The sequence below is a fragment of the Hyposmocoma kahamanoa genome, unplaced genomic scaffold (genome assembly GCF_003589595.1).
Source record: "Hyposmocoma kahamanoa isolate Upper Pololo Valley unplaced genomic scaffold, ASM358959v1 66, whole genome shotgun sequence".
Taxonomy (NCBI): Eukaryota; Metazoa; Arthropoda; class Insecta; order Lepidoptera; family Cosmopterigidae; genus Hyposmocoma; species Hyposmocoma kahamanoa.
The window spans coordinates 11,896,196-11,914,784 of NW_020653854.1; the positions used below are offsets into that span (position 1 = coordinate 11,896,196).

General features: G+C 34.3%; 1 protein-coding gene across 1 annotated transcript in view; it reads left to right on the plus strand.

The window, feature by feature from the left end:
• Positions 1 to 18,351, plus strand: part of LOC113231799 (aminopeptidase N) — a 54,764-nt gene extending 36,413 nt beyond the window's left edge. Inside the window, exons 5-14 of the mRNA XM_026466330.1 lie at positions 9,131 to 9,314; positions 10,106 to 10,262; positions 10,794 to 11,053; positions 11,903 to 12,104; positions 13,711 to 13,991; positions 15,499 to 15,698; positions 15,901 to 16,068; positions 16,403 to 16,546; positions 16,806 to 16,884; positions 17,481 to 18,351. Coding sequence (XP_026322115.1) covers positions 9,131 to 9,314; positions 10,106 to 10,262; positions 10,794 to 11,053; positions 11,903 to 12,104; positions 13,711 to 13,991; positions 15,499 to 15,698; positions 15,901 to 16,068; positions 16,403 to 16,546; positions 16,806 to 16,884; positions 17,481 to 17,639 — 1,834 coding nt within the window. The 3' untranslated portion in view covers positions 17,640 to 18,351. The remainder of the gene's footprint in view (positions 1 to 9,130; positions 9,315 to 10,105; positions 10,263 to 10,793; positions 11,054 to 11,902; positions 12,105 to 13,710; positions 13,992 to 15,498; positions 15,699 to 15,900; positions 16,069 to 16,402; positions 16,547 to 16,805; positions 16,885 to 17,480) is intronic.
• The last annotated feature ends 238 nt before the right edge of the window (positions 18,352 to 18,589 follow it).

Here is an 18,589-nt window from a genome sequence, read left to right on the forward strand (position 1 = left end):
TGTGTGTGTGTGTGTGTGTGTGTGTGTGTGTGTGTGTGTGTGTGTGTGCGTGCGTGCGTGTGTGTGTGTGCCTACTCCTGTCTATGTGTAAAATATAGGGAGAGGAATATAAAGTCATTTGTAATTACCCTCAATTTACAACATTGTCACTGTCTCCGCAAGTTGAAGGTCTCGATATTTATTTATAAGGCATTAAACATGAAGCGCTTAGCTTGTTTGTACATTATTCATGAGACGATCTTCGTAACGGCGGCGGCTTTAGTAAGTTCACGGCCAGGCTCGAGTAAACACAATTAGGGTGTTTTTGTCATTTCGTCATTTCGAACTTAAGCGTTGACTCGATTTGTGAACAGCTTTTCGGTCGCAACTGAGGTCTCGTATTATATCGTACTGCTATTACAATAGTGTTGTATGTAACTCAACATATGTTAAGTTCATGATTATACTTATTGGTAAACGTAACATTTCAATATATAGATATTCAAATGTTACGTCAATACAACCGTCGCGTCGTTACAATATTGTAAATAACAATTGACAGATACGAGTATATATATCTATATAAATCAAAATGAGGCAAACTTTTTGTGAGCTCGTTCTGAATAAAAGAGTCCTTACTCACATAAACATAGTGTGTGCGCGAGTGTGTACTCAAAAGTATTTTTAAATTATTTTGTCCTTATATTATTAAATATATTTGGCAAGTAGGAAATTGTAATTATTAGGTTTGTTGAATATCACGATGTTTTACTACCATGATATTCAATTATTTGTTATAATTATTATACAAATATCTAGCAAATATTAAAATTAAATTGAAGTTAAATAATGTCATAAATTTATATCATTTGTATAAAAATGATATAATTTGTCAAATAAGCAATATCAAATAAAATTAAGTAAAAATGCCAAAAAATAGCAACATCAATAATCATAAACAACATCAAAGATGTAAAAACAGCACAAAAACAAACAAAAAGTCAATTTCTTTTCATTTAAAAAAAATCTTTGATGTCATATAAACACAGATCACATAACAAACCAAATAACTTTTTTAAATATTTTTGTAAGTCTGCGATAGCTGCAGGCAAAGCATTATAAATTTGTATGTACATGTTATAGAAATACCTATAAAAGCAAGTAGTGTTATGGGAGGGGCCAGCTAAGCGTTTTGGATATCTGGTTAAAAAATTACCTACTTCACGTTTTCTAGTGAATAAGACCAAATTTGTTTTTAAGAAACATGCATACCTCAAATACGTTCATGGCGGAAAGCGTTAGAAGATTTCGCTTTCTAAAAAGCAGTCTTCATGATTCAAGCGGGCCTACTCTACATATAGCTCTGACACATTTTTTCTGAATAACAAATACACGGTTTAGCTGTATACAGTTCCCCGAAATGATGAGACCATACCGCAAGCTTGAGCAGACAAATGCTACCATGCATCCATCAAGGCAGCCATCAAGGCAGTCCTCTTATCACATATGTGCGTATTACTGATACAAAGATCGAACAACAAAATTCCTTCGATCGGATTAGTGCCTGTTGCTATGCCACGGCCACCTATCTACCAACTGATCTACAAACCGAATAAGCCGATCTTACGAATTTGTCTATTCGTTTGTTACAAATTTAATGGCTTTCTTGCCATCAGAGCCACTTGTCAGAAACATATGGAATATATTTGTTTTCGCATATATTTGTTTTTCAAACAAACCAACGTTTTCGTGTGTGTTAGTCGTGACCATGGAACCTTTAAAGGGTCTGAAACGTTGGTTTGTGTGAAAAAAAAACAAATTTGTGAAAAAAAAAATGTAATCGACACCTAGAATCCCAATTTTTCTTTTGTTTTCATTAAGTTTAAGCTTTAAAAGTTGAATTTAAAATACGTAACGTTTTAAAACAGCCGTGAAAACTTTAAACATGCTCACCTGAAAAATTTTTCGAAATGTGGCTTACGCCATTTCTAGTCTAGGTCGATTTGAACCATGACTACCTCTAATCTTTATTCCATTATTCAGGATCGGTGCAGTAAGTCTCCTTCATCCATTAATCTCCATCACGTCATCTCGTTGTTCACTCTCTTCACATACACAATCCATTCATCTTTTCTTTTTGAATTTTCTCTCCCCTTAAAGCCATTCTCTTTAAAGAACCTATTTATTCTACTGACAACAAGAACATTGATGTTAGATTACGCCGCTATAATGTGAGAGTCAAAAAGTAATATCATTTTATATTATATTTAAATTGATACTATATTTTCTAATAAGTTTTAATGTATACAAAAAATAATGCACTAATGCAATATTAACTAAATATAAAGTACTAAAACCAGAAATTTCTGATTCAATAATATTAAGCATGAAGATGATTTCGGCTGTATGCAAGCCACGCCTTTGCCTTTCTTTTTTTTCAGTAAATGACTACTCGATAACATATTATCGATTGCGTCGATCTCTATGAAAGTGGGGTTACGAATTTCAGAAATTCACGTATTTGATATATTTTTTAATTGAATTCGTATACATTTGGGTTATTAATGCACTTGAATGGTATAATTTTACGGATATAATTATGTAAAAAAAAATTGTGGTAGTGCTTTTAGACACCTAAAAATTTAAATAGTCTTACATGTGAAATGTACAATTCTGCGAGTTTTCCTTTTTAGACGAGTTGCATTCGGGCACTGAATACGTTACCATGACTAATAAACATCCGTTTAACACTATTTCACATTTTAAAACCAATTATTTTTCAAAATTAAACGAATTTTGTTTTGTTGTCAGCTGACCCTAGGTTCAGCGTATAATGAAGTGGTCTCGTCTACCCATCTCGTTCTAACATTCGTGTATACTAACGCTCTTTCACTTGCATTGCCGATCTATGAGTACCTATATACTAAATCTATGGATGAACCAGTCGATTCGAGTCGTTTGGGTTCTCCGGTAAAAATGGGCATTCTACAGGGCTCAATACTTGGGCCTTTCTTATTTCTGATTTATATTAATGATCTGCCATTCTTTGTTAAGGACCATTGCGAAATAGTGTTGTTTGCTGATGACATATCCTTCATTTTTAAAACAGACAGACATGACATTAACTATGACCATATTAACGATACCCTCTCTAAGGTGCTTAATGCCAAGAAGACAAAATGTGTTAAATTTGAATTACCTAACATAAAATCGACTAGTCCAAGCATAGAAATAAATGGAGAAAAGTTAGACTTTATTAATAAAGCAGTCTTCTTGGGAGTGACCTTAGATAGTAAACTTCAGTGATTTCCACATATATCGTCTCTGGCCAGCAGATTAAGCTCCGCTGCATACGCGGTCCGCAGAATACGTGAGCTTACCGATGTTAGTACTGCTAGACTAGTTTACTTTAGTTACTTCCATAGTATAATGTCCTACGGGATTCTCATGTGGGGTAAAGCGGCAGATATTCAAACCATATTTGTATTACAAAAACGAGCGATTCGTTCTGTGTACCATCTAGGCTCTCGGGTATCTCTCAGAGAAAAGTTTAAGGAGACTGGTATCATGACTGTGGCATCACAGTACATTTACTCAAATATTTTATATGCTCGTAAAAATATACATAATTTCAATAAAAAAGAAGATATCCATAATATTAACCTTAGAGCTAAGTCCAAACTCATGGTACCACGATTTCGTTTAACCAAGGTAAACAACTCTTTTATGGGGAACTGTATACGTTTTTACAATAAGATTCAGGAGCATATATTAAGTTTATAATTTCCTAAGTTTAAAAACTACATTAAAAATATTTTGATTGAAAAATCATATTACAAAATTGAAGACTACGTGTTAGATAAAGATGTATGGAAAGACGACATGGCTCCAGAATCCACACAAATTTGATTCAAAGTGTATTCCATAGCATTTAAGTTTATTTGAAAAGAGTAATCCCTAGAGTTTCTTGCTCGTTCTTCTCAGGGAGGTCAGCGTAGTGAACGAGCAGTAGCTTAAATGTGACGATTTCAAGTGTAAATTTATTTTACCTATGGAATAAATAATCTTTGACTTTGACTTTGACTTCGATAAACATTGCTCCTTAACCATTGAGTTACAAATAAATGGACGTCGGGTCCGCGCTAAAAAGTGTCCGAACTTACAGGGCGTTAAAATCGTACACAGAGCGTCAATCACGCTTTAGTCTTCGTTTGTTAGACTGACAACGCGATTGTCAGTGATGCCGTATTGTGTAGTAAAACCTTGTAAAAATTACTCAACTAAAGTAAAAAAACAGGGTATATCATATTTTCAATAAGTACTACATTGTGTTATCATAGTTATCATTTAAAAGTGTTATTTTATGCACTAGTATATATAGTATTTAATTTATATTTAAATTAATCGTAAATATAAATTACAAAAGCAATCAAAATAATCAAATAGCTAACTGTCTCTTTCCGACTCATTGCTTGCGTAAAAGACTGAACGAGACCCATCACGTCAATTTCAATTGTTTGAAACACAAGCGTTTGAAATATTTAGAACAAAAATTTCATAGAGTCGCTTTGATGCTAATGTATTTATTAAAGTATTTTTTAATACATGTTAGTAATACTTTCAAATATTGTTGTACTCTTTCTACGGCTCGGCTATACGAATCAGAAGACCGAAAACACATTTACCCGAAATAACGTTTGCATGAATTTCCATAATCCCTAAAGTATTCTTTTAGGTTTTTAATGTCATATGTTATACATTATTGTTAGGTCCTTAACTCTCATTTTGAAAATAGCTTAGGATTTACTATCATGAACAGTAATGGAAAGCGCATTCTACAGTCTGACCGCATGAACAGTGAAGGAGTGAGAACAAAAATCGGAATTAAAGGATGGAAAAGATAACTAAGATCTAACGAGGGAGCGACTGGACTTATCCTGGGACCTGAGATAATTTTTTTTAAAGTATATAAAATAAAGTTTAGAAGAAGTATGACATAAAAAATTTTGTAAATGATTTTTTTTTTATTGTGACTCGGCAAAATGACTGCACCGCGCCTGATGGAAAGTGCGAATACAGTCCAGAGATGAGAGTAACGGATGGAAAACACAAATATTTTCACTCCGTCACTATCATTTTGTTTCATATGCCTCCTATTTTGAAAGTCTAGTATTTTAAATCTGTTTTTATGAAAAAAATTTCGCCAAAAAGTGGTTTCAATTTACAAGTACTTGTAATATAAAGTTTAATGAAGTCATATGATCAATAGTATATCGAGAAAGACGCGACATCAAATTAGTTGGTCGCACCATCCATCATTTGGGTGTAATGGGATGTGCTTATTGAGTTTTTTTTTTGAGTTACGAGCGTTAGCGTCAATAAAAAAAAATTACCATGACTTTTCATAAACTACAAAGGCTTAGGTAATACACTAAATGTAAACAAACCGTAATGTAGTATTTTATGAGGCATTATATGGTTACTTATTGTAAAATTGTAATTAACTTTTTGGAAATGGTTCTATATACATATATGATAATATTTTCAGGTAGTAGACAATATTTCGAACGACCTGTTTAAAACAGTACTAAATATATAATATAAATATTTAATTAAACATGTTTAATAACACGTATCACAACTTTCTTTTTTCACAACCTAAAATCCAGCCCTTTAAAGAGATGGCAGCTAATAACATGCGATAAAATTAAAAAGTACAGCAGTAATACGACGTATGAAACTCAATACTAAATATTGTATTGTATTTTATTGTATTGCTTAACCAAATGACATCTGTAGGGCTGTCATGAAAGGGCGTAACTTACGCGAGAGCGACATAAAGCGCGAGATACTTATATTCTCGCATAGAGATCTCCCGCTTTATGTCGATCTCGCGCACGTCGCGCCCAGTCGTGCTAGACCTTCAGCAGGACTGGGCGCGACGTGCGCGAGATCGACAGCCTGAGATTTTTAAGCGATGATTGCAGTGTCTCTCGCTTTATGTCACTCTCGCGCAAGTCGCGTTTTGTCGTGCTAGTCCTACCGAAATTTGTTTACTTTTGGATAATTATCTACACCTTTATACTACAGTACTGAATAATTTAATTGATGAATTATACTTCTACCTTTTAATAGGAAATTTTAAGAAGAATTTCAAGAAATGTGAAGCTATAGTTTAGACTGAGGGCTATATTTAAATTGAAGGGATAATGTCTTAAATCCCTCAAAGCTGGAACTTATTAAAAATCATTATTTAATAGTATTTAATATCGAGACTTAATCGTGTATAAATATATTTTATTTACCTCGACGTTTTGGACGTGTTACAAGACTACGGATGTTGCAACACGTCCGAAACGTCGAGGTAAATACAAAATTACTGCCCTGCTTAATATAACTAATGTAATCGCCATTTTCAACGAGCTTGAGTTATTAACATATTTGGAATAAGCGAAACTCTTTCCCTTGGTCGCTCCATTTTGTTGGTACACGGTCTCGAACTCGTCTTTCTTACGTTTTTCCAACTACAATCACTTTCTCCAAATTTTCTTCGCCTCCATGCATCATGTGGCCGAAATGTGAAAGAATACGTTCGTAGCATATGGTGGACAATCGAGTCTCAATTTAAAGCTGAGAAACGTACCTTTAGTGGTCCAAGGTATTCTCAGTATCGGTCTCCAGCATCACATTTTGAATACATCTGAACGAATTGGCTACTGAAGATAATTAAAATTTTGTGTTTTTTCATTACGAAAAATCATCAAAGAGCTCATATACGTTAAATCATTGTGTCGACATGTTTCAAGTATTTTATACTGAATTTTTCTCTGTCGTACATGTGTTTCCCAAATCATTTAATTTGGCAATAATAGAATAAATATTCTCTTTTTTATTAAAATTGTACTAAGTGAAACTTACCTTTAAACAGACATTATCACATCACACTCCAAATGGTAGAATGGCATAGTTTGAATTTTGGCAAATATGTCTTTTACTCCATTAGATAGTGAATAAAATAACATACGTCATAAATTTCATACTAAAAAATTTGCAATTTTCCTGTTGTTATACAATTCTTAATTTTAATAATAAAAAAATATATAAAACGTAATCTCTCTGTAAATTTTGAACAAGTACTCATAGAGGAAAGGCATATTTTTAACTAAGATTTAAAACAAATTCGTTATTATCAATGAGAACCGAAGTAAGCAACGTAAAATCCCAAAATATTAAGCAATAAATACCTATATTCATGTATGAAGGTGATTTGCGATTGATTGCCTGTAATTAAGAGAAGTATTATTGAAATGTAGTAAATTAAACATGTAAAGCATGTTATTGCTTACGCTCAAAGTAGGTTATATAGAATTACAACCTTTGATAAAAGCGTTACTTTCGATTCGAAATAGTATAGCTCCTTGTGAAAGAGTTCGTCCAGTGAAGTACTGCCACTTTACCTATTTCTGCCGTCAAGTAGTAATGTGATCATTACTGCGTTCCGGTTTTGAAGGGTGCTGGTGAAATTACAGGCACAAGGAACTTGTCAACTTTATGTCTTGGGGCGACGGGCACAGTAGCAGTGTCTTAAATCTTTTAAATTTAAAATGCTCTGACAGACTCTGCAACTGCTATGGACAGGTATGTCGCTTACCACCAGGCAAGCGATTTATTCGTTCCATCATTTAGTATTTTATAAAAATAAAATAAAATAATACTTATGTCAAGATCAGTAAAAAAAAGTTAGGCTTTTCTTGTAGTCATTTATTACTGTCTGTGCACAGCTTGTCCTCGTCGTCTTAATTTTAAATATTACATGTTAATTTAACCATTTAGTGACATTTTCTATATCACTCACATCGATTCACGCACTATCTAGCTACATAATTTGTAGTTTACTTGATAATTGTTGTCAATAGTTCGTCCATGACTTGCACCATTCAAGCATTGACACCCTGAGATGAGACGCCGTTGTGGCGCCCAATCACGCAACCCACCCCATTCTTTTATTAAACTACAGTGATTCCATTATGTTATTTTACCTATTGTTAGATTGTGATCGGCTAACAATAATAATATTTCTAATAAAAAATATCGTACATAACATTTATGTACGTACGTATTCGACGCAGCGATTTTATTCCTAGCTCTTTAATTTCTCTTCTAAATTTAATATATTAATTTAAAAAAATAATTTTTAAAGGTCAATAAGATTCTATTACCCTTTTTTTAGCTTAATAGTCATACTAATTTGTGTATACAGTTTGTCTGTCGGATCCAAAACGAGTCTCGCTTGAACAAAAGTTTCTAAATTGACTATAAGGCGCCTAAAAAACTAGACACTTATAGAAGAAATGCAGTGGTGTGTCTGAGGCACAGTAGCCGCGCCACTATTTTTATTACCGTTTTATTTATTTATTTATTCATATTATATGTATATGTAGTGTAAATATTGTAGTATATACCAAATGTCACAAACAAGTTATGTATGTACGTATTGTTTGCGCTCGAGCACGTGTTTAACTCTTATTGGGCATGCTGGGAACCAGCGCTACAGGCCGTATTTTCCGTCCGTAGCTACACGCCTTTTTTTTGCGTATTACACGCATATATTATTATTATTATTGTAAGTTAAACTTGTGCATTTAAGTTATTGTATTGTACTTTTAAGTTTATTGTTTTGTAATTTTAAACTCATTTTGTCTCGGCGATAACGCTATAAATCATTATTATGCTTATTTAATTATCATACAATATCTGGAAGCGCAGTACGTGCCGCTGCCGCGCCACAGTTGCGCCACTGCATTGCTTCTATAAGCGTCTAATTGGAAGGCGCCTTTAGCATGGTTTTGTTATTTATTATTATTCTGAGTTGGCGCAGGCTTATTCTATAACCCTTCGTCTCTATTAACCGTCATCAAATGTGAACAATTATAAACACATTATAAATGTCACGTTTCATAAAACCCATTTTCCTCTTCTCTAAAAGTCATTAGAGGCTTTGCGTTACACAAGAGTATGTTCAAAACAGACAACACTTATACCAATTACTGGGTTTCAAATTCGGGGACACTAACCAATATACTGAGATATTTTAAACAAGTATGCTAGCTTACTAGCTATTTATTTAATAAAATCTATCTGCCTGTTACAGAGAAATAGCAATGCTATACGAGACAGGGTCATCTCCAACGACAGCAAAGGCGCGTGTGGCGTCGGTGGTAGCGCACGAGATTGCACATCAATGGTTCGGCAACTTGGTCACTCCAGCATGGTGGTCCGACATCTGGCTGAATGAAGGATTTGCATCGTATGTTGAATATGTCGCTGTTGATGCTGTGAGTGCCCAATTTTAATTAGGATGCGCAGAAAACTAAAAAAGATTTGAAGGCAATTAAATGGACAGTGTCAGTCTCATTTGCTTTACTGTTGTTGTGTTTGACACGTTATGATTGACACATGGTTTACTTGAAAAATTGATTGGCGAAATCATTGACTTACAAATAAATGGACGACGGGTCTAATACAAAAACAACGAAAAATATGTCCCAAGTCAACCTATTCGAAATTTAAATTGTTATGTCATCGCAGTATCGCGCTGTCCGTAGAACAAATGAAGACTAAAGCGGAGTGTCGCGCTCTGTATACGATTTTAGCGCCTTACAAGTGTGGACACTTTTTAGCGCGGACCCGACGTCCATATAATTGTAAGTCAATGGGCGAAATTGTCGCGCAAAACGACGGAGCCATAGATACAAAAGTTGAAGTTGAAGTAGAATACTTCTTTTAAAAAAATGTGGTTTTTCAGATTTTCCATTTCTAAATAATATTTAAAGCTAAACCAATTAAATGGTATAGGTTTTTTACACAACAAGCTAATTTATAAAGTACTTAATAAATTTGCTTTACACCTGAACAATTATAATACAAATAATATAATTTTTTTTAACAACAATTATTTACTAGATCAAAATAATTTCAGTGTCCGGTGTTGGGGCTGCTTGTAAGGAAAAATTACTTGTGTTAGGAACCCCGCAAATAATAAAATAATAATAAACCACAACATAATATTTTTAACCACACCAGGAAATATTTTATAATTCAAATCATTGTTAACTTGTCACTTCAGGTGGAAGAGTCATGGAAGCTGATGGAGATATTCGTTTTAAACGAAGTGCAGAGCGTATTCAAACTTGACGCGCTCACATCTTCGCATCAGATTTCTGTCGAAGTCGGGAATCCAGAGGAGATAGGCGCTATTTTTGATAAGATTTCGTATGGAAAGGGTAAGGTTTGGAATAAAATAAAGCGTGATGTATAATTTTATAGATATAAAAAGTACAAGTATGAATAGGGGACAAATATAGTGTAGAGCTTCATAGAGTGTGATTGATTCGTATCTAGTTGAAGAATTGGACACGAATCAATCTCCCTAAGAATATATATATAGGGTATAAATTTGAGAAGGGGCGCCAAGGCTAGCTACCTTAATCGTTGTAGTTACAGAAAAACGGTTATTACAGCTTAAGCTTTTTGGAAGAACTCAGCACTTTTTTTTTAATAATAACGCACACACTCAACATAGCCCCGCGCTAGGGAAACCCTGTGTCGCGGGTTCCATGGACACACATATAGACAACCACAAGTTACACTCAAACTTACGAGAGGAATAAATGTAGGCTATACAAATATTTCTCCCGGCCCAGGAATCGAACCTGGGACCTCTGAGTGGCAGTCCGGCATGGTAACCGTTCGGCCACGGAATCGATTACCATATTACAGTTACTTTTTAAATACTTTATTTTGTACAATCACAGGCTCAGCAATCTTACGTATGATGAATCATTTCCTGACCGATGATGTATTCAACACGGGGATCACAGACTATTTGAACGCGAAGAAATTTGGCAATGCTGAGCAGAAAGATCTTTGGAATGCTTTGACCAGTGCTGCTCGTTCTGTGGGTGATTTCGATACCGATGTGGCTGTTGTTATGGATTCTTGGACATTACAAACTGGATTTCCTGTCCTTAATGTTGTCAGGAATTACGATACTGGAACCATTCAGTTCAGTCAGGTTTGTTCGTTGACATTGTCAAACCTTCATTTTCACAAAGCAAGGCTGTCTCGACACCTTGTTCTCGAAGTAGTGGTAAAAAAATTGATGTCAGGGGATTACAATTGCGATGTTTATCATAATCCATGAAAATGATTAAATGTATATCTCACAGGAAATGAGGCATGACCAAATTTATTAAAAGACGTCAAGCTTGTCTAATACGGGATTTGATAAAATTTTGTTGTTTATCTGATAAATTAAACCGTTAAACTAGTTAAAAGGGAATCTATGGTGTGAACGAGTATCCTAGAAGGTCAGTATTAGACCTTATCACACCACTCTGCTATATTATGAATGGATTAAAAATGTAATAAAACAGATTCGATAGACGATTTAAAATATAATATACGATAAAAAAATAATATGAGAGACAGAGAGATATGAGATGCTCTGTACAAATTTATAAGGCCTGAAATCCAGCAGCATCTATTATAAATTCAATACGACTTTTACGTACCATTTGAAATTCAGTGTTATTATAGTTTCAAAATTTACGTTAAGTTAATATTTCTAGGTATTCTAAATTTTGAACGCAACTTAATAATGAGTTGGCTTAAAAGTCCGTACTATAAACTCAAACAATTTCCAGCGTGCTCAAGTTCATTAGAATTTCTTAAGACTAGAACATTTTCTACAAATTTCGAGAAATTCTAAAATAATCAATTTATTGCCCGAAAAAAGGAAACAAATAGTAGATGTAGCCAATGCATATTCTAATAAAGTTTGAAATAAATTTTATAAACGTTTTTCATTCATAGCAAGGATATTCTGGCCAGCCCTATATATATATGCCTTATACTTTACCAGGAACGTTTTGTACTAATCAACAACACAGATAACAATGAAAAATCTTCTGTATGGTGGATCCCCGTCTCCTATACTACAGCTTCGGAAAAAGATTTCAAGGCGACGAGGCCAAAGTTCTGGATGCGCGGGGAGAAGACCGTAACAATGAAAAATATCACGGCCAATAAAAATGACTGGTTCATAGCGAATATTCAACAAACAGGTGGGTTTGCTTATTAAATGTTAAGTCAAATATGTAGTATATTTCATAGGTTAACAAATTACATGTAAAATAATTAAATTTACAACCGAAAGATCAGCACTACGACGGCTTCGTCAGTAGGTACTAATATACAAAAAATGGAATTTACAGGAGATTTCGTAATTTTTTATTTTATAAAATCAAGTGACGGTACGAACAAGTCGTCGTGCGCCTGATGGTAAGCTACACGCATGTCTACAACGGTTGAAGTGCCACTCAGAGCTTTAAATCGCAAAAATTTGAGGGGCACTGCCACTGCGCCCGACACCCTGAGACATTAGTTGACAAGTCCCATGTGCCTGTTATTTCACCAGCACTCTTGCCCTTGACAATCTGAACACAGTAATGCTGGCATTCCTGTTTGGTGGCACAAACTGATAAGGTAGGTACTTACTTGGACGAACTTTTTCACAAGGAGCTCATCGGCTTCTAATATTCCTAACCCAAAAAAATGTATCCCGGCTGAAAAGTTTCCATTATGCTGGTAGCATTGCCTCGCTGGACGGCAATGTACAGCTGCTGAACCAATCACGACCCATAGCGGTGATCGCATGATCGCTGTCTCTAGGTCGGCGACCCGACTTTTTATTATATAAAGTCCCTCGATATTATAAAAAAAAATCTCGAGTTTCCGAACCTCAGACCCGGCCTGTTCGACCCCAATAAATTGCATTTTGATTATAAGCTACAATAAGTGTTACCTAAGTGATGTATTAAGATGATCTATGTCAGATGAGCAGTGTTCGAGCCATTTTTAAATGACTTCAAAATATGAGTTTCTCAATGCGTCTGTATGTTTTTTTTTTGTTTGTATGTTATTGTGGGACTTCACATGGCTATTTGTATTTACGTATTTGATATATTTAGCAAACAACCGTACCGTGTGTGTAGATAGCATGTGTGCCAAAATATTTGTCTTGTTTGCCTATTCGACAAATACACCAAACACCAAGTCCATTTCTCGACGCACATCAAAGGAGCCAAATAGTCAAATACGCAAGTAAATCGTCCACGCTATGGTTATATCTTTTTTATTTGATTCCATGTCTAGACGGTCATATTTGTCAGTGTGTCTGTACGTCATGTATTTTTCAAAATCCAACAAATATCTAATAGCGAATTCAAAGAGCCATGTAAAGTGCCACCATTACTCGAGGTAACCTATGACAAAGTCAAAATGTTTTTGTCCGAAATAACGTTTCTTCGAATTTTCATTACACCGAAAACCGAATTATAACGAAACAGTTGTTCTTTCAGGATATGTTGAATGTGTATCGCAAGAACACGATTAGGTTAGGTTAGGTTAAGTTAGGCTTAAAAGAAAAAACATTTTCCTCTCAAAATTACTTTCGAGGTTATGAAATTTCGACCAAATGTTATTTCTGGAAAATGTCATTTCGGACTACTGATAGGTAACCCACTCGTTTACTCCGACATTTGTGAACGGATTTCGATAATTTTTTTGTTGGAAAGGGGGTACCTCATAGTGGTGACATTTAAACTTGAAGAAAATATTCGACTTCGAAGGGTGACAAGTTCAATACACAATTGACAATTTTTTTTTCAGGTTTTTACCGTATTAACTACGACAATCATAACTGGCAAATGTTAATCAAGGTTTTGAATGATCCAAATCGCTTCCAAGAGATCCATCCAATCAATCGTGCACAGATCGTCGACGATGCTATGAACCTTGCTCTGACTGGTCGTTTGGACTACACGACGGCTCTGAATGTAATCAGCTACTTGAGTCATGAGAGAAGTTACATCCCTTGGAAATCAGGACTTGTTGCTCTTGGATACATTGATACCATGTTGTCGAAAGGAGCTTATTATTTGGAATATAAGGTACCCATTTTAACTTATCCCTGTAACCTACAATATTTGTTATAATTCTGTTTCTTACATATAGTACTCGAACAAATACAGAGATGGCGCTGCTTGTATTAAACTAAAATTCAGAAGCGACGATTTAGCGATAATTTGTGCTAATAATTATGTTGTAAGTTATAGATTATTTATTAATCATAAACTTGGTGATGATATTTATCGGTAAATAATTGATAAATTCGGTGTAATGGAAAATTTTTGTTTGCGGTATTTTGTAATAGGTATATAATATAAACCTAGTAAACCTAAGTATATAATGTTATTATATCGAAGAGTGTCTATATAAATGATAACGATTAACCTAGTATCCACCCGGATTACAAGTATATATCAGATCTAATTTTCTGTTGGTATCTTTCTGTCTCTATAATGCTAATGTTTCTGAGTTAATCATCGTTTTCAAGGGGCTTCTTTCTTGTAAAACATATCGTGCGTTTCTCGTGGTTAAAGTGTTCCTAAATGTACACTCAGAATTATTTCATTAATAAAAATGGAAATAAATTAATTTGCGACTCAACGAACCCAAATTCAAATCGTTTTGGGTTCGAGGAGTAGCAAATTAATATACTTCCATTTTTATTAACACGGATTTCTGCAAAGTAACACCTGAATCTGTTAATTACTTATTTCATTAAAATGTGTTGCATAGTGTTTTAATTTAATTGAATTCTGAACGAGTAGAAGCGCAGTTCGAAACTGTAAACCCCAGCAGTCTGCAAAGTATCTTGCAATTACTGATAAACTTTCAAAAATGATTTTGAATGAATTATTACAACAGTTACAACAGCCCTGGTTACAACAGTCTCACTGTCTGCTATATGTAATTCGAGATTTACAAGAAAATGATTATTTTCATTACTGCATTAACCGCCTTACTAGCTGTTGGCTGTATATTGCGTGGTCTGTATAGTGGTGGCTGGTACACCGTCTACGTGCAAAAACGATGCCTTCTAGTAATTTTTTGAATGTGTTTTCTATAGGTATATTTTATTTATTATTTAATATCTTCTCTTGAAAAAAATTGTACATGTCACTCACAAACAACGCTGTGTCTTATGAATAAGTTCTAGTTTTCCTACATTCTTTCAGGTCGGTATCTTCTTTAGTAAATTTGGGTCAGGGTACAGATAAATGAACTGGATTAATATTTTTCTTTTAGCTAGGTATTTAACCCACGTGCAGACATCATTTGATGGCCTCCTTGGCTATACGGTTTGCATTGTAGGCGCGTGGAGGACACGGGTTCGATTCCCGATAAGACCAATTGGAAAATGAACGTTTCTAAATTAGTTCTGGTCTGAGTGTTCCGTACTGTCACCTAGTCACCTAGGTCACTGGTGTGATTCTTTGACATTTTTATAACATATACTAGTACACTTTCTACCAGTTATGGACCTATTTTCAATTTCATTACGTCATATTGAATGAATAAGAAATATTTCAGATAAGTTATTGCATTTTTCAGCGATATGTCCTAAGTCTCGTTGACGGCGTGGTAAAAGACTTAGGCTGGAATGTGGCCCCAAACGATAGCGTAGTTCGAGCTCAACACCGAGCCGATATGCTGGCCACGGCTTGCCATCTAGAGCACCCCGACTGTTTCGAGCATTCTGTACGGATGTACACCAATTGGATGTTTACGCCAAATCCTGATAAGTTTAATGAGTAAGTTACTTTCCTCTCTTATCCCGATATTTTTTTATGAAAACAAGACCATGAAGTAGCTAAAAAGACGACATTGTGAAATTAACTTGTTATATAAAAAGATTACGGCGAAATTCAAAGTTTCACGAGAGGTATCGCAAAAAGGAGGGTAAAAAAAAAATCTATTTAGTCTTTGGAAGATTATTATTTGGTATTTTTCCAGTATCCATGCGGATATCCGAAATACAGTCTACTGTGTTGGTGTACAAGCTGGTGGCACGCGGGAGTGGAACTTTGCGTGGGAGAGATTCAAGGTGGCCAGTGCACCTTCTGAACGAGAGCTATTACTATCCGTATTGGGCTGTACAAGAGCTCCATATTTACTATATAGGTTTGAAAAATATTAACTATTATGTAAATTTACATGTTTATTCACAGATTCCTATGAAATTTGTTACAAAACGACTGACAATTATAACAGTATTTCTTTGGTCTGTGACTATAACGAACGTTATTGTTAGCGGTTTTATTACTTTGGTAAATTCTGCTCATTTAAAAAAGATGAATTGAAAGATTTTCCGTAAGGTTTATGATTAGCTAGACCTCCTCTGTCTTCAAAAAAAAGGGCCTTTGTGTTTGTGCTTGGATCTTGTATATTTTATTTTATTACGTTTTTTGATTGTTCCTTCTTTACTGTATATTTGTACTGTATTTCGTCATTTCAGATACCTAGAGATGTCTTTGCGAAACGACTCGTTCATTCGAAAGCAAGATACAGTTCGAGTATTCTCCGCAGTGGGTGGCTCTGCGATCGGCCAGCCTTTGGCTTTCGGTTTCGTCAGGGCTAACTGGCAGAGAATTAAGGATTAGTTCGTATCGCTATAGTACATAAATATTATTTATTCAAAATTTTCTATCTTCTTGAGACTACTTCTTAGTAACAACTACCAGTAGAGACTGGTGGTTGTTACTACATTTTAACTGAGTATTATGAAAAAATGTACGAACTTGAATGATTTCTCTTTCAAGCAGTTTGCTTGACTATATTTTTAAAACATCTTTTTTTTATATCAGTTATGACTGTATCCAATCGAAAATCACTGTTTAAATTGTTTATTTTCTACACAGCATCGGTTCAATATCCACTCTCAACTCTATCGTGAAAGCTGTGACGAGGAGATCAAATCAGCCACATGAGTATGACGAGGTAAATATTGAAAATATGATAACAAATATTAGAAAAAGCTTTAACTGTACTACTTTAATAAAAGATCGTCAATAAAAATTGAAGTAAGTAAATTAATTTGCTCATCTGTGAACCCTTATTAGTACAGCAAATTAATTTACTTCCATTTTTGTTAACATAGATTTGTACACGATCTTCAGAATTGATTCCATCAATTAAATTATATTTATAAGAACTTCAGTTTACACTACGTAGCACACCCAAGTCAGAACCAGTTTAGAGAACGTATTCTAAATAAACTGAAAGTGTGAATTAAATATTCTTTTTAACCGACTTTGAAAGAAAGACGAGGTTCTCAATTCCACTGTATGTTTTTTTTCTTGTATATTTTATTTGTATATACATACGTGACAACTTTTGTGAACCGATTTTGATGATTCTTTTTTGTTGGAAAGTGGGTACCACAGTATTAGTCTCATTTGAATTTGAACAAAATATTCCATCTGTAAGGGTGGCAAACTGGTCAATACAGTACATACTTCTAATGTTACGCACAGAGTACTTAAATGCTTAACCACAGAGTTCATTTCTTATGAAATAATTTGTTATTTTTCCAGTTGAAACGTTTCATCAACGAGTCTGGCAGCGATTTAGGAAGACCTGTGCAACAGGTGCTTGAACGAACAGAGGCCAATGTGCAATGGATGCAGCGGAACTACCAGCCTATAATCGACTGGCTACTAGCAGCTACTCCGTCTAATTTTAGTCGCGCGTGATCTTACTGTTAAAAAAAAGAAATATTTACGTGCTTTTGACCTGGATAAATCTTCTTATGGGATTCTATAGAAATTCATCGTACTCATATTTGTTTTGTATTCCAACAATTTTGAAAGAGACGTTGTTGCTATTTATCTAAAACCATTCAACATAAGTACTGGTTTTAAATCCTCGACGCCCGGATGCCTTGAAACGCTGTCGCAGAATAGGTACATAGGTTGCTTTTGATCGAAGTTAACAAAATTTTTAAAACATTCTATATTACAAATCATGTTTTACAAATTATGATAAGAGTCGGCTAGATGGCTTTGATAGATAAAATATTCTATGAGTTGGTGCAGGAATGTTTTGTTAACATTTGATACAATTTTTAATGCCATCGTATTTGCCGTAACATACATTTATATCAGTACAGATTAGTCATTATGTTGATGTAATTTATATACTCTCTGTGCTTTGTTTGTACTTGCACGATAACATAACTTTTACCGAAATGGTTGAATTTTATCGAATCTTGAGTCAAGAAGACCAAAGGATTAGTTAAGATAATTTTTAGACAAAATTTTATATTGATAAATATTTTTGTGTTTGTGTAATGTAAATAGGCAGATTAAACATTTTTTAACCAAATTATTTTTAGTCTAAAGTTCTAGCTAGGCACATTGTTCTTCAGATAAGAAACAAGATCATGTAGTGATCATAAAACTTCCTACTTCACTATATACCGGGTGGAAATTTGTAATGCCATCTGGAGGGAAAGTACTCTAAATACTGGAGATAGAAATTTTTACTTAATGGAAACTTTCGTGTATTTTTTTAAAAGAAATAAAACTGCATTCATAGATTTTCGAAAATTTCTAGCAACGCGCGGCAATCGAACCAGCTTTAATTTGAAAAAAATGCACCCTGCACTTTTATTGCATCGATCGATAGGGTTAATTATAAGAAT